This window comes from Solanum stenotomum, chromosome 4 (assembly GCF_019186545.1).
Source record: "Solanum stenotomum isolate F172 chromosome 4, ASM1918654v1, whole genome shotgun sequence".
NCBI lineage: Eukaryota > Viridiplantae > Streptophyta > Magnoliopsida > Solanales > Solanaceae > Solanum > Solanum stenotomum.
This window is the reverse complement of record NC_064285.1, coordinates 37,415,417-37,430,801: the sequence shown is the minus strand read 5'-3', so window position 1 is coordinate 37,430,801 and position 15,385 is coordinate 37,415,417. Positions and strand designations below refer to the sequence as shown.

Genomic DNA, 15,385 nt, shown 5'->3' with positions numbered 1-15,385 from the left:
AAAGCTTAAAGCTTTGGATACTGTCCCGAAGAGCCATCATCTTCGAGGGAGGGAAAAATCACACATTAAATGCGGTGACCAACTCCTCCCATGAAGTGATTGAGTCGCGTGGCAATTCAGCTATCCACTTGAATGCTTCTCCCATCAAAGATAATGGGAACAACTGTAAACGAACCGACTCTTGGGATATATTTTTGAAAGAGAATGGTCTGCACACATCCACGAAATTTTAAATGTGCTCATGAGGGTCTTCATGAGCCAATCCATTGAAAAACCCCTTTAGTTGCAAGAGTTGCAACATAGTACTCGTGATATGAAATATAGCATTCCCTTTGCCGGAGGTAAGCGAATGGCACCAATACCTCCCATGAGATGGGGGTCATTAACATGAGGCTTATTTACATCGTTAAGATTTCCAATGTCGTCTTGATGGCCTACTTGGCTGCCATTGCTGCCGTTCACACTCATAGTTCGTGAAATATTCACACAAAAAAACAAAACAAAACTAAAAATTAAGTAAGTAAACTACGACTAACAAAAACGTAATTCGACTCAACTCGAAATTCTCAAGTAACACCACTCCCCGGTAGTGGTGCCATTTTTTGATGTTTGCGTAATCAAGACACAACTTCCGATTCAAGTGTCTACGATCGTACAATAGTAATATAACCCAACCGAATGGGTTGGGGTAGAGTCCCAAGAGAGCGGTTTCTGAGAATTAAGAGTTAAGTGTGAATATGCTAGAGTCAACCATAGCTAAAAATATTATCAAGTAAACACATGATAAATTAAGGGGTTGACATGAATACCAATTATCAATGGGGGGTTTGTATTCAATTAATGAACAAAAACAGTGAAAACACAAAGCTGTGAATATAGGAGACGAAATTCTTGGGATGTGATAGGAATATGGGATAAAGTATACAATCAGGTAATTGCTATTGATAATCAATTCCTGAACATTTGTAACTAGGCTAGACATTAGTGGGGGTAAATTCTCTCTCGAGCAACTTACCCCAAATCAACTCGGTTTCTCTCGAACACCGAGTTGTCGCTTTTAAGCACAGCCTCCGCCTAAGCCCATTCACTCTCTCGAGCTGAATGTGTGGGAAAAGGCCTAGGATTCACTCTCTCGAGCTAAACCCATGACGACCCAATAACCACCGGCTATCGATTTAGTAGTCTTAGTTTTAAAACCTCTCTCTCGAGCAAGCCAAAAACACTAAGATGAAATTGTATTTGCAACTACAATCCCATTAAGTTCAAACACAACTACTAAATGAAATCACATGTAAACAGCAAATAGACTAACAATAAGCAATACCCAACAGGAAATTTAACCCATATTCACAAAATCACACCCCAAGAATTGGGGTTTTAGCTAGACATAGAAAAAAAGAAAGAAAATGATACCAAATCAAAGTAACATCAACTAGGTATGATTTATATTCACTTAAATCGAGTCTAAGATGAAGAATCTTCAACACCCACTTCCAATTTCTTGGAATTGGAAGTCTTCAAGTCTCCAAAAGCTAAGCAAAAATATTCTCTACTTGAAAACTTGGGAAATAAAATTGTTGTATCTGAAATTGCATACTAAGATAAAATTTCAAATTAGTATTTATAGTTGTCAAATATTGTGCTGCGAAGGAACACTCGGCGCAGTTAGTCGGGATCGCCGATGCACTCGGCGATCCGCCCTTTGGTCTGCTTCATCACCTTTCAGCATCTTCGCGTTCTGGATCATTGGGCGATATAGTACTACCTCGCAGAACTGTTCGGCGACACGTCGACTGCTCCTTTTCATCACCGACTTGATCTTTTCCTTTTGGGCTCAGCACACTGGAACTTTGGGTGAGGTGAAGGCCATTCGGTAACTCGCCGAATGCATTAGGCGATCCTCAGGCCTTCTTTTCAGTCGTTTTGTTCCTTTTTGCCAAGTAGTGTCCATGCTTTGCCTCAAACTCCAAATACCTGAAACTTAAGGATTTACATCAGTTATTGAAACAAAATATGCATTTGAGGACACTAATTCTATTAAAATGAAGCCCTAAATGAGTCCAAATTGTGGACTCATCAGAAGTCTTGCCGCTATTAGTGTGGAGGGGATACCATTGGCTAGAGATGTTCAAAGGTTAACCAACAGTCTCGTCCGATTACGGATTTCTGAGGAGATGGGTGGTTTGATTGCTTTTATTAAGGCTCGTTCTTCCTTAGTTGAGCATTTTCATCACAATTCACAAAATGAAAAAAATTCAGTGTTCTCAATTTTAAGAACTTGAATATAAACATGAATTTTTTCTTGGATTGGATTCACAAAATATTGAGCACTTTTTCACTTCTTATGACAATAGTTGCACTTATTTTCTTCATTCCTTTATATCTCTTGCCCAATCCAGATTTTGATGCTATCAATTCAAAAGAAACATTTCATGTTGCTTCATTGATATATGAAAGAGATGAGAAAAGAAAAAAGAACGAGCGAAAGTTTGGGAGAGAGAAATAAGAGATGTATTTTAAGTTTGAATGGTGTTAAGACTCTTTTACAAATCTGTTTTGCTCAAATGTATATAGACCTATTAAGAGATATTTTTTAAAAAATAAAACAAATGCACTTAATGGACTTAGATCTGAACACAATGACCGGAGACCTAATCATGTTGTCTCTGCCAATTCAATAATACATACACGATTCAATAATCAAGTTATACTTAAGTAAAAGTCTCCTCTACACTTTTCTTAAGCTCTTTCTTTGTAGAATTTATCATGGGGGCGGTTTTAGGAGGAAGTTATCCTTAGATTAGGAGTTAAACTCCTAAAACTAACTTAACTTGAGATTCTGTCTTTCATTCTTCGTTGTAGTGGTTACCCTTTTGCTGCAACGCATCTACTACAACGACCTTCTGACTGCTACGTCATGGCTCTAACTATTTCAAAACAGGACTCATATTTTGGAAGAAAAAAAATCGTATGCTTGTATCGCAGAAGGTTCAATAACGACAAAACTGGTCATTACATAATTAAAGCTTATAAAAGTATATATGAACTCACAACATAGGCATACATTAGAATAATGCATACATAATCACCTCCATATGCATATTATTCAATTAACTTGTTCGGGCATGTATCCTGAGAAAACCACATTTTCAGGTCCAAAATCTCAACATACCTAATACTCATGTAAGTTAACTATCCAAAACTACTTTGTTTCTTCTCTCATTATCTGTCAAACATTCCAAATCTATTCAAATCGATCATTCTCAAGGTTAGCTATACATTGGACCCATCTCTAAAGTTTAGGCTTTTGTCAAAGTCAATTACAAGTTAATGGAAACTCAAAATGATTTACACGAATGGATTGCTCACAAACGAGGGAGTCCAAATATATAGCAAAAATCCAATCTTGACTTAGTTTACTAGGTTAAATCCCTTAAATGATGATTTGGGAATTTAGGGCTAAAACCACTTTAGGACATTTGATATCTCCTGTTTTGATCTTAAAAATACATGGGAATCATGTAAATAACTCAAGAATTGTCTTAGGATCGTCAGGTCAAAGTTTCATGGTGATTACACCTAAAACAATGCAAACTCATATGATAGAACAATGTTGGTATTGGAACATGGTCTTTGCCATCCCATAACTAGACCATGACTGATAAATTGGCTGGGGACTTATGACTATCACAGTCAAGTCAATGCGATCACAATGCCTCATCTCACCCTAGACCATGACTGGTAAATTGGTTAGGGACTTATGACTATCGCAGTCAAGTCAATGCAATCACAATGCCTCATCTTACCGCAGTTTCTCTGCCGTGAAATTGTGTGGCAATGTCAGCAGGAAAAATTGACTTCCCGAAGTCAATAAAAGATCATATATCAAAGTGATGCCTTTCATTCTCCTCTGTCAATACTGTTGATGGAAGGTGGTGACTGCAATCACGATGCACCAGTTGAGAGAGAAATCTACAATCCATTTAGGTTTCAAGTGATCTGAAACTGACCCGAATCTCTCGGGTCTGAAACCAAATCAGTCAATAAGTCCTAAATGAAGAAAATAACTTATACAAAGTCTCAAAATAATTATTGTGACATAAAACTTAAAAAAAGGATTGGAATGTTACGAGACATTGGCCACATGTAAATGTAAAAGAACCTCTAATGTTGGAGGGACCAATCAAAACACTGGGTATGATGATATTAGAACACCAAGTATATGAAGCTAAATAATCTAGGCCATTATCAATTATTCAAAGCTATCCCTTCTCAATGTATCAGATAGTTCAAAGCTGATGTTCAGATGCTGATTGCATAAACTAAACCAATTGTTCAACTATCGTACAATCAACACAAAATTCAATTGTGACGCCTGAAGAGATTTTTGTGGTTCCCAAAGAGTCCGTGAAGCAAGACCTCTTTGTCCTTTTTTCAGTTAATATTTCAGTAAGCCTCATTTACAACGAGCTACCTTTATATTCTACTCTGTGCTTCTGATGATCCTTTTGACTAATGGTTGTAATCAAACTTAAAAATGGACAGATAGCTTTAAGGTTCACGTACACACTGGATGAACGAATAAATTTTACAGTTTCAACTCATCTCCTTTAAATCAGACTATCCAAATAAACACACCAGACAAATCAGAAGTTGTCACGCCATAGATGTAACCCGAACAGAGTGATCTGCAGATCCAGTCAAGAAGATGGGTGATGTCGGATGCCAGTCTACTGTTGTTATAGATGCACTATGAGGAAGAGTTCTCATCCCATATGCATGACCTCGCACCTGATACAATTAACAATCATTTATTGTCAATAAATTAGACTTCAGTAAACCAGCAAGGCAAGAAATAACAGTAACTGGAAACAAACAGCATAGCAAGGACCAATGAAACTACATCTTATCAGACTCCCCCCAGGACTTGTGACATCATATGAGCACTGCTAGTCCCAACAGAAGTTGTCAATACGCATAACAACTAATAAAAGAGAGATCCAATCGGTTTACTGATGGGACAACTTTCTGTGACTCCCACAAATGATTGTTCCATTTTCAGTTAAGAGGCAAACCTAGAGCTTATGAACGTATAGTTAGGCCCTGAGACTGAGGCAAGGGAACCTAAACACATCATTCTGCATGAAACTAGTTTACCTGATATATAGGCGCCCTCAGGGAGTTGGATGTCACCAGAAGTTTTCTTCCATAAGCATCGAGAGCCATTTCATGTTTATAGTGTGACGAACTCCTAAGGTTACAGAATCTACAATACAGGAATAATAGATGTAAAGCATCTTATTCTACAACAAGACAGGAAAAGAGAATAACTTTTAACTTAGAGAACAAATTTAATGGGAAAAGGAAAAAAAAAAATATGCTGCTTGATAGAAAGTATTGTAAAGAAATGGATCTTGGGCCTTATTCAATTCCAAATGCTAACTCAAGAGGTGAGTATTACCCAAGCCAAATTAAAGAGACCACTCATCCCTTAAAGGAGCGATGTGGGACTCTTCACACACCCACACCTAGGGATGGACAACTGGTGCATGGGTTATTTAATATAAGGGCCCAACATCAGGAAATGAAAATTGGAATTAGTCCTGCCTAATACCATGTGAAAATAAAGAAGAAAATATTATTGAATTGTGTACTCTATATCATTACATAGAGCCCTATTTATAATTACTACATTACAAAGAAAAAGTAGGATATTATATAAATCATGTTCCTATTCTGACAAATAATATTCAAGCACAGTGCAACCCATCTCATGAGCTAAAAAATCATGTAGATTTTATTTCTTTTCCCCCGGTCAGTATACAGTTCGAAGGTCCTAACAACTTTGATTTATCCAGTTTCTCTAGGAAACAGGAAGTTTATGGCTGAATCATCCCCCAGAGCTGGATATATGAACAGTTTGAAGGAAACTCATGTCAACGTAAATACATCATTCTTCTTCATTGCCTAATAAATTTACACAATTGATTGTTACTCATCAAAACCTTCATTAATCACCTAGCACCATGCCAAAATGACAGGGATATGAGTTTCATAGCATGCCATTGAAACCTATTGAAATTTGTTTTTCACTATTGCAGTAATTTTTAGCATAATAAGCTGTTTAGGTTTAGGATAAACTTGAATTTTGAATTTCTATGAGATTGTTTTTGTTGTTGAGATTATTTAGCCTTTTTGATTTATTGTTATGCAGATTATGTTTTCACATTGGCTATTTAAAACCCTATTGTGCTTAATAAAAGTTGAGAGATATTTTTAATCAATACTTTCAACCTTTTCGCTTCACAAACTTTTAGAAAAAGGAACAATGGTATGAAGAGCCTCATTAATCTTCTAAGATCCGTGAATTCTTCTTAAAAAGCTACTTTCAACCCATTTTTAACTCATCAAGGCTACTTTCAACCGGTGTTTATTTCCATCGCGTATGTTATATTTAACCAATATCAATTTTTAACCTATTTTCAAACATGGCAAGCAGCAATCTCTCTCTTAAAATGCCCCAAAATTCCACTAGCGAAAACTATCATGTTTCGTCAATGAAAATAAAATCACATCTTGAAGTCTGATATGTGGGAAGTTGTAATGAAAGATATACCTTACAACCACTCCTGCAAATCCTATCCTTCCCCAAATTGAATCTCATTCAGATGAAAAAACAAAAAAATTTAAAGCCAAAACTGTAATTCAGAATTCAATTGCTGATTCAAATTTTCCTTAAATCATTGCTTGTGAGACAGCAAAAAAAGCTTGGGAAAAACTAAAAAAAGATGTTTGCTTACTTGCTCAAAACGGAAGGGACTCCTAGAAACATCGTCAATAAACTCCTACTGTTTTGCAATATTCGCAGCATGATAGCTCCATGGACAAGGATGATGCTATAGAAGCCCTAAGAAGACAGTCACCAAGGATAAGGAGTTGCAAGATTCTTGTTCACGTGCAAGTGACTTGGGAAGGACAACATATTTTGGTCAAAGTTGGAAATCCTTTTTGGGAACTTTTGCTTATTTCCTTAGGAAAGAATTTTTGGTATTATATTTATATTGTTTCCTAGTTTAAAAGTTGGGATAAGGCACAAGTACCTCCTAGACTACGACCGAAGTCCCAGAAACACACCTAAAGTTAACTAGGGTCTTATTACCCCCTCTAACTCATTTCGTATTTATGTGCACCTTTTGTGTTGATGTGGCACTTTCAACCACCCAAGTTGGTTGTGCGTGTACACACGTGCTTGCCACATGTGTAAATATTATTTTAAATTTTTTAATTTTTATTTTAAAGAAATAATTTTACTTTCTTTATCTTTTATTTAAGTTTAGTTAAATACACATTTTTTACCTTGTATCGAAACTTTTACCTTCATTCATTGTTTTTTATCTTTCATTTTCTATTGATTTTATTTACTCTTTTTATTTTCTTTGTCTTTCGTTTTGATTTGATTTCAAATTTAATTCCAAATATCTTGTATTTAAAATGAGTTAATTTCGAACGGATATCAAAATAAGTGAAGAAAATCAAATAAAACATAAATGTTAAAATTAAAGGACACTTTTGATTATTTTTTTAAGAAAATACACATAATTTTTTAAAAATTAATTAAAAATGAAAAAATAAAAAAATAAAAATTTTAAAAAAAGTTTAAAGTGAGAACGAAATTAAAATAATTAAATATATATAAAATTTTAATATCAATAAATATGTGTAATTATAAAATTACCAATTAAACAATGACATGTGTCTAACTTGTGCACTCATCACTTGCCTTCAAGAAAGTATGCACACTCTCTATGCCACGTCAACATTTATGATGTATTTATTCCATTTTAAATTAGTTTAGGAGGGTAATAGGACCCTAGTTAAGTTTCGGTGTGTCTGAGATTTCGGTCAGAGTGTCGGGGGTACTTGTGCCTTATCCCTTAAAAGTTTCCTATTTTAAAGTTTCCTATTTTAGAGTTTCCTATTATGAAAGTTTCCTAGTTATTTTTTTTTTGACATAGGTAATTGTTTCTAATTCTGTAACACATTACATGGGTTGTACTGAAACCATATTTACAAAAGAACTCAAAATTTATTGTCCTATCCTTATAATGAGTCCAAGACATCAATGATAGAGTAGTATCATTAGAGTATATCTGGTTGCACCATAAACATAAAGTCAAAATACAATTCATTTTGACTTGTTCAACTCCATAGTCTGAAAAACTCTAAGGTTCCTCTCCTTCCATATTGTCCACCATGTAGCTGCAGGTACAATTCTCCAGTTGTTTCTGTTCTTAGCGTGTACTCCTACTTCTTCTCAACTTTGTAATGCTTCTATGATTTTCCTTGGCATGGACCAAGATACGTTTTTGAGACATAGGAATAATCTCCATAGTTGACCTGTGACCTTGCATGTATAAATAGATGGACCACTGTTTCTGCAGTTTCCCGATAGAAAAACATCTGGAACATAAAGGGATCCCCTTTTTCATCAAGTTATCTTGAGTCAGCACTACTTCCTTAGCCAATAACCAGACAAAGCAAGATATTTTGTGTGGGATTTTGGCTTTCCATCGAAGTATCTATTGGTTTGGTTGTTTATCTTCCTATAGGCTGCATTTACTTTAAAAGTCCCGTTACTATTTCCCTGCCACTGTAGGATGTCTTCTCCAGCCTTCAAACCACTGAATTGGTCGATGGTGCTGAAGAATTCTATTACTCTTGGTACTTGGTATTTCCCAATCATTGAGGTGTCTCCTGAACACAAAATTCCACCCTTGAGGTGTCCACAATTCTGCTATTGTGCTGTGTTGATGTAAAACTAAGTCATAAATATCTAGGAATAATGAATAATGTCTCCATGTTGCCTGCTTCATGCCAATCATCCTTCCAAAAGACAGTTTTAACTCCATCTGCCACTTTGACTATGGTATTAACTTTGAATTTATTCCACAAAATTATGATATATTTCCATAAGCTAACACCATAAGGAGTAGTGACCTCCTTTGTCATCCAATTATCATTCTCCTCATATTTAGCTTTAATGACTCTGACCCATAGACTTTGATTTTCATTTGAATATTTCCATAGCGTCTCATTTTTAAAGCTTTACTCTGATTCTTCAGATTTTTGATCCCCAATCCCCCAAATCTTTTCTCATTGATCACTGTCTTCCATTTTACTAGGTGGTAACCCTTCCTGTCTTTGTTCCCTAGCCATAGAAATTTCCTCCTGATGCTATCCAACCTATTGATGATTCCTAGTGGGATAGGAAACAATGACATCATATATGTTGGAAGTGCATCAAGCACAGAGCTTATCAAGGTCAATCTTCCACCCAAGGAGAGATATTGGGACTTCCACCTTGCTAACTTCTTCTCACATTTCTCAATCACCCCATTCCAGATTTCCATAGACATAGACTTGGCCCCCAAAAGCAATCCAAGGTAGATAGTTGGTGGAGCACTCACTTCACACCCTAAGATTGACTTTAAGATTTCCATGTTTGGCACTTCATTAACAGGATATAAGAAGCTTTTCCTCCGGTTAATATGTAAACCTGACATTCCTTCACATATTACCAAGATCAGTCTCAGTATTTTGAGATGCTCTTCTTCAGCATCATATAATATAAGTGTGTCATCTGCATACTGATGAGTTACCTTCAAGCTATCGCTTCCAACTCTAGCAACCTCAAATTCTCTTAACCAACCTTCCCTATTTGTTTTCTTAATCATGTTGTTCAGTCCCTCCATGACTAAGAGGAACTAAAAGAGTGATAGAGGATCACCTTGTCGTAGGCCCCTCTGTGAATTAAAGTAACCTGCTGGTGAACCATTAATAAGTACAAAGAAGTTCACTGTTGATATACAAAATTTTATCCACTTATTCCATTTGTATCTAAATTCCATCTTCTCTAGCAAATCCATAAGAAATCCCTAATTGACATGATCATATGCTTTCTCAATGTCTAATTTGCATAGGATTCCTGGTTTCTTCAAGTTCACCCTGGAGTCTATTACTTCATTTGCTATGAGGGCATCATCCATAATCTATCTTCCTTTGATGAATGTCAGTTATTGTGAGTCCACAAGCTTAGCCATCACTCTTTTCAATCTTTCAGTAAGCACTTTCGAGAAAAGCTTGTAAATACTACCTAGATGGGCCTGAACTCTATTAATTCTTTAGCACCTTCTTCTTTGGAATAAGAGCTATGAAGATAGCATTGAAACGTCTTTCAAACCTTCCTTGCTCGTAGAAATTCTGGAAGGTCTTCATATATCATTTTTTACCACTTCCCAACACTTGATGTAGAACCCCATTGTAAACCCATCTGGACCAGGTGCTTTATCAATTGCACACTACTTTAGACATTTCAGTACCTCCCTCCAAATCACCTTTCTAAATCTTCCATTTCCTCCACTGTCAGCCTTGGGCAATTTGTGAAGTTGCTGGTAGGTCTCCACTGGACATTCTCTGAGTACAGGTTTTGGTAAAATTCCATTATTTCCCCTTGAATCCTTTCTTGATCTCTGATCAGATTCCCTTGAACAAGAAGTTGGTCAATGTTGTTATATCTCTTGTGTGAATTAGACATCTTGTGGAAGAATTTGGTATCTTATCCCCTTCTTTCAACCACAAGAATCTAGATCTTTATCTCCACAAGATCTCTTCATTCTTGATTAGCTGCTCAAAGTTCATGATTAAGGATGCCTTCTCCATTGACTCTTCTGCTGTTATAGCAATGTTGTCCAAAGTAGCCAACTTCTCTAGCAGATTCTTCCTTTGTTAACCTAGGTTTCCTTGCGCGACTTTGTTCTCTCGCGCTACAAACTTTCTTCCTTTTTTTTCTCAATCAAATACCAACTTTTTCCTCTTTGAACTGGTAAATTATCATAATCTTTACAAGTATTTTTTTATATTAACAATTTTTTGGGGGTGTATTGATGTTTATCAAGAACGCTTCACCTCTACCCTTCCAAGATTTGTGTACAAAACTTTTCAAAGGTTCTACTGCAACAAGAGGTCATGGTTGGAGTCCAAGTTGTACCTATTCCTGTCCTAGTATCTCTTTTGAATCTCCTACTATAAATATAGATACTCCTAATGGAGTTGAAGATCTAGTTGGTGACCAAAATGATGGAGGTCTTAATAATTCTCCATCCCGATCTTCAATTTCGCCTGATAAAAGAGTTTTGGGATGAAAAGAAAAATTTGTCTCAATTGGAAATTCACGAGAAGACGAATATTGTCTTAGAGTTATTGATTAAAAAAATAGCACAACTAACTTAGAAGAATGAAAGGAAAAATTAGATGGCATTGACGTGAAGAACCATACTGTTAATATATTTTGTGAAATTGATAGATACAAAAGGGTATGGACGACACTAGAGGTGCACAAGTTAGAGAATTGGATTAAGGTCATCAAGAAAAAAATAGAAATTCTTTCATTTTTCTAATTAGCTATAGTATATGTTAGGCGTTGATAATGTGAAACCTTCTTTATTATTTGATTAATTGGATAATTTTTTTATGAAATGCTTATGTTGAATTCTTTAAAACAACCATGTTATAATAATTTTTGTATTGATATATAATTTTTATTTGCATATCATATAATTTGATTTTTTTCAATCAAATATAAGCATTTAAAATATTTTTTTATCAAAGAAGTAATATTTTTTTGACAATAATTTTTTTATAATATTTTATTGATATAAATTAATTTCATATGCACATTCAGATATTGAAAACCGTCTTAATCATTCAGTGTTCAGAACTAGAGACATCTTAATATTTAGATATGTATTCAGATCTAGACATCTAGATCTTAATGCACATCATAATATGTTATTCAAATTCAGACGTCTTACTCTTAATGGAAACAAATGAGGTTTCAAACTCATTAAGTAATTGTAAAATAAGAAAAGCAAACGCACTTAATGATTAAGACATAAATGATAAAGATTCAGACCACAAAAAACAAACAAACTTAATGAGTAGGATTTGAATGTTAAAGATTAAGACCTTCATTAAGTGCAATCAAATAAAGCCTCAATTGGACCCGATTTATCCTATAAGAAAGCCCTCGTGCCCATTTTAGACAGGTTGGTTTGCAAGTTGAGAATCAATTAAACTTCCTTTGGTGAAAGTGTTCATGGAGGAATCATCCGCACGATGAAGTAACTAAGAGACTAGGGCAGACATGCAGAGCAAATACATGCACCTATTTGATAGCTCAAATATACCCGAACAAGAGTTTAAGTGGGCGAAAATATAACCCAACCCTTTCATGTTTTATATTTGCATTCCATATGTAGTTTAAGCATATGTATAAGATCGTATTACTAATTATTACTTGCGGCGTTGATTTGAAATGTGACTCAAGAGTTTGGGTGGTTTTGGACATGGTAGAACCTAAAAATCAAAAGTTTTATTTGGTGTAGCCACGATCATTCTGCACCAGGACCAATCACACAATGTGGGAAGAGTTTGGTCATCGTAAGTTGATTGCCATCGCACATTGGAAAATTCAAAAGCTAGTGCTATCGTGCAAGCTAACCAAAATAGCCCTTAAAGACGGTTCAATTAATTATCATGATTGGTGAGGAGTGTGATAGCTCCGAAGAACAGTTCAAGTATACATATGAACATTGGTTAGATTGTGCCATTATGAAGAACTTGTGGGGGCTCAACCAACAGAGTGATTTCGACCCAAGGCACTAAGATAATGATTAATTAACAACCTAAGATGATTATACTTGTTTTTGTGGATTTTTACATAGATTTGAATCCCTAAAGTTATATTTGGTGCAGCCACAATCATTCTGCACCAGGCCCAATCACACAATATGGGAAGAGTTTGATCAGCGCAACAGCACAAGTTGACCACAACCACACATTGGAAAATTCAAAAGTTTGCGCTATCGTGCAAGCTGACCGCAATCATATTTAAGGGTAGTTCAGTTAATTATCATGATCAATGTGGAGGAGTGTGATAGCACTAAGGACAGTTTCTTTTTTTATGACTATGGTGTCCGAGCAAGCTTTTGCGCACCTTGACTAATTCCACGGGATACATGCCACCTCCCTCCAGCAACAGGTATCAAGTAACTCGGTCCACCAAGGCTAGGACAAATGAGAAAAATCACCTGGTATTTTTTGTCTCCACTGGGTTTTGAACTCGAGACCTCAGGATTCTCAACCACTTCATTAACCACTAAGGCATACCCTTGGGTGCCGCTGAAGGACAGTTCAAGTATAAATACAAACAACACTTAGTTTTTGCCATTTAGGAGAAGGAAGAACACATGAGGGGCGGGGCTCAACCAATGGAGTGATTTTGACCTAAGGCATTAAGATAATCATACTTCCTTTTTTGTGGATTTTGACATGAGATTTGAATGCCTAAAGGATTTTAAACCTAGTTCTACAAATGAAAAAAAAGGGGGGATGCGACCTAGCAATACAAGTCAAGATTGAAAGTTGATTACATAAATGAAATGTGAGCTTATGGGTATGCTGATTCTATAATTTGTTTTGCATTTTGACTAGTTTGGTTGGAGGTTGAGTTTTTGGTTGACCTTCCATTGTCTGACTTATCCAAATTATGGAAATATTGCACCTAATTTGAATGCGTTATTCAATATCTTGCATAAATTGGGGCCTTCGGAGGTCGTCTTAGTGGATTTAAGCATTTCAAGTGAAGAAAAGGCATTTAAAGGCAAGTGAGACTTTTAACCTCTAGAATGTTTTGCTTTCCTGAAGTCATTGTTTAGAATATACATAATTGCTTTAAATTACCTGGTATGTTGAGGGTGAGAGCATACAAAGATATTTATACGGTTTCTTAGCTTCAGATGAGGTGAAAGAACCACATACGTTGTGGTGGTACTTCAAGCTATTTATATTATGTTTCTTTACTTTCGGGCTACGACCCAAACAGCATACTTCAAAGTATGTAGCTTCTCCTCGACTTACTGTTGGGACGGATAGGAACTCCTTGGCATTATAACGTATACTTCTCTTCCACTATTATCTGAGATACTTGGAGATTTATCTATATAGCTTATACTATCATTTTGAATATGAGTTTGTTGCTATCAAATGTTTGCGGTTTGCCTATCAAGCGGTCGCTCTTTTGGTGCCTATCATGACTCATGAATTTGTATCATAACAAATATCATATTTATACTTTTTTAATAATGATAAATGATTTCTTCTGGCTAAATACCATGTGAGATGCACAAGCATGAGACTAGGGCTAAAAGAATATTTCTAGTTAACTGGAATATTCACACAAGAATGAAATATCAAAACTAAAGGATTAAAACAATCCACATACCTGCTGCAATCACTTGACCAAAGTACTTTGCCTTGATTCTGCAAACTCCACTCAAATATCTGTCTTACATGCTACTGAGTTAGATTCTTCAGAATGCAGCTAACAAAGTAAAGCTTTCAGCAAGGTGAAAACCTTGAATATATGGAGAAGCACTCAATGAAAGAAAAATAAAGTGAATTCGATGATTGCTAAATAACTTGCCTTTCCATCTACACCCAAAGTGAAAATGCTCGTCTCATCAGAACCAAACAGAACAGAACTAATTGCAGAATCATGTGCTGGCCATCCAGTAATTTGCAAGCCAGCAGACATATCTATCACCTGTTAAGATTCTGTTGACTATGCAAGCCAGCAAAGTTATGAGAGCATCTCCTAACTGCACATATTCACTCTCAAATCTATATCTATCTATCTATCTATACTACTTTAAAAACATGAACTCCCTAACTTGAATGTTAAATTACTATAATACCCCAACTTAAAACACTCAATTTAGTATATATTCTATATTTAATATTATATTTATTTACACTATATACTATATTAAAAGCATACACCTTTTAACATTGATAGGTAGTTACTTTTGCGAAGGGTTGTAACTTTTTTTATAGAGTTGTGACTTTTTGATGAGTTATGACATTTCTGAAAAGTTGTGATTTTTCTGTAGGGTTGTGACTCATCTGAAAAGACAGGATAAATAATTTTTCATATTATCCTTTGTTGTCTATAATAGAGGGGGTTTCTCAAACTACGAATTTTGTAAGTTTTCTATTCTTCTTCTTAAAACAAGGAAGGTTGTGAGAGTTGTTCAATTATGCTATTATAATATTTTTTGTTGGTAAATTAGATAGATCAACAAAAATTAAAGCAACAAGAAGAATTTTGAAATAACTCAACTTCAAACGAGAAGAGTATCTTGATAATTAATATGTACTCATTTTCATTGCCATAAAATATACTTTTGTAGCAACTTCTACTTGACAATAAGTTCAACGATTTTTCGTTGCACAAACAATAACTTGGTGTTCAGAATCTGAAAAGTCT

The 15,385-nt window shown here is 35.3% G+C and overlaps 1 protein-coding gene across 8 annotated transcripts in view; it reads right to left on the bottom strand.

Moving 5' to 3' along the window:
- Positions 1-4,563: 4,563 nt before the first annotated feature.
- Positions 4,564-15,385, bottom strand: part of LOC125862461 (uncharacterized) — a 35,821-nt gene continuing 24,999 nt past the window's right edge. For all 8 annotated transcript variants that reach the window (XM_049542535.1, XM_049542530.1, XM_049542534.1 and 5 more), the window contains exons 12-15: positions 14,543-14,655; positions 14,342-14,400; positions 5,158-5,266; positions 4,564-4,791 (exon numbers count right to left, since the gene is read on the bottom strand). In XM_049542535.1, the coding sequence (XP_049398492.1) occupies positions 4,657-4,791; positions 5,158-5,266; positions 14,342-14,400; positions 14,543-14,655 (416 nt within the window). In that variant the 3' untranslated portion in view covers positions 4,564-4,656. The remainder of the gene's footprint in view (positions 4,792-5,157; positions 5,267-14,341; positions 14,401-14,542; positions 14,656-15,385) is intronic.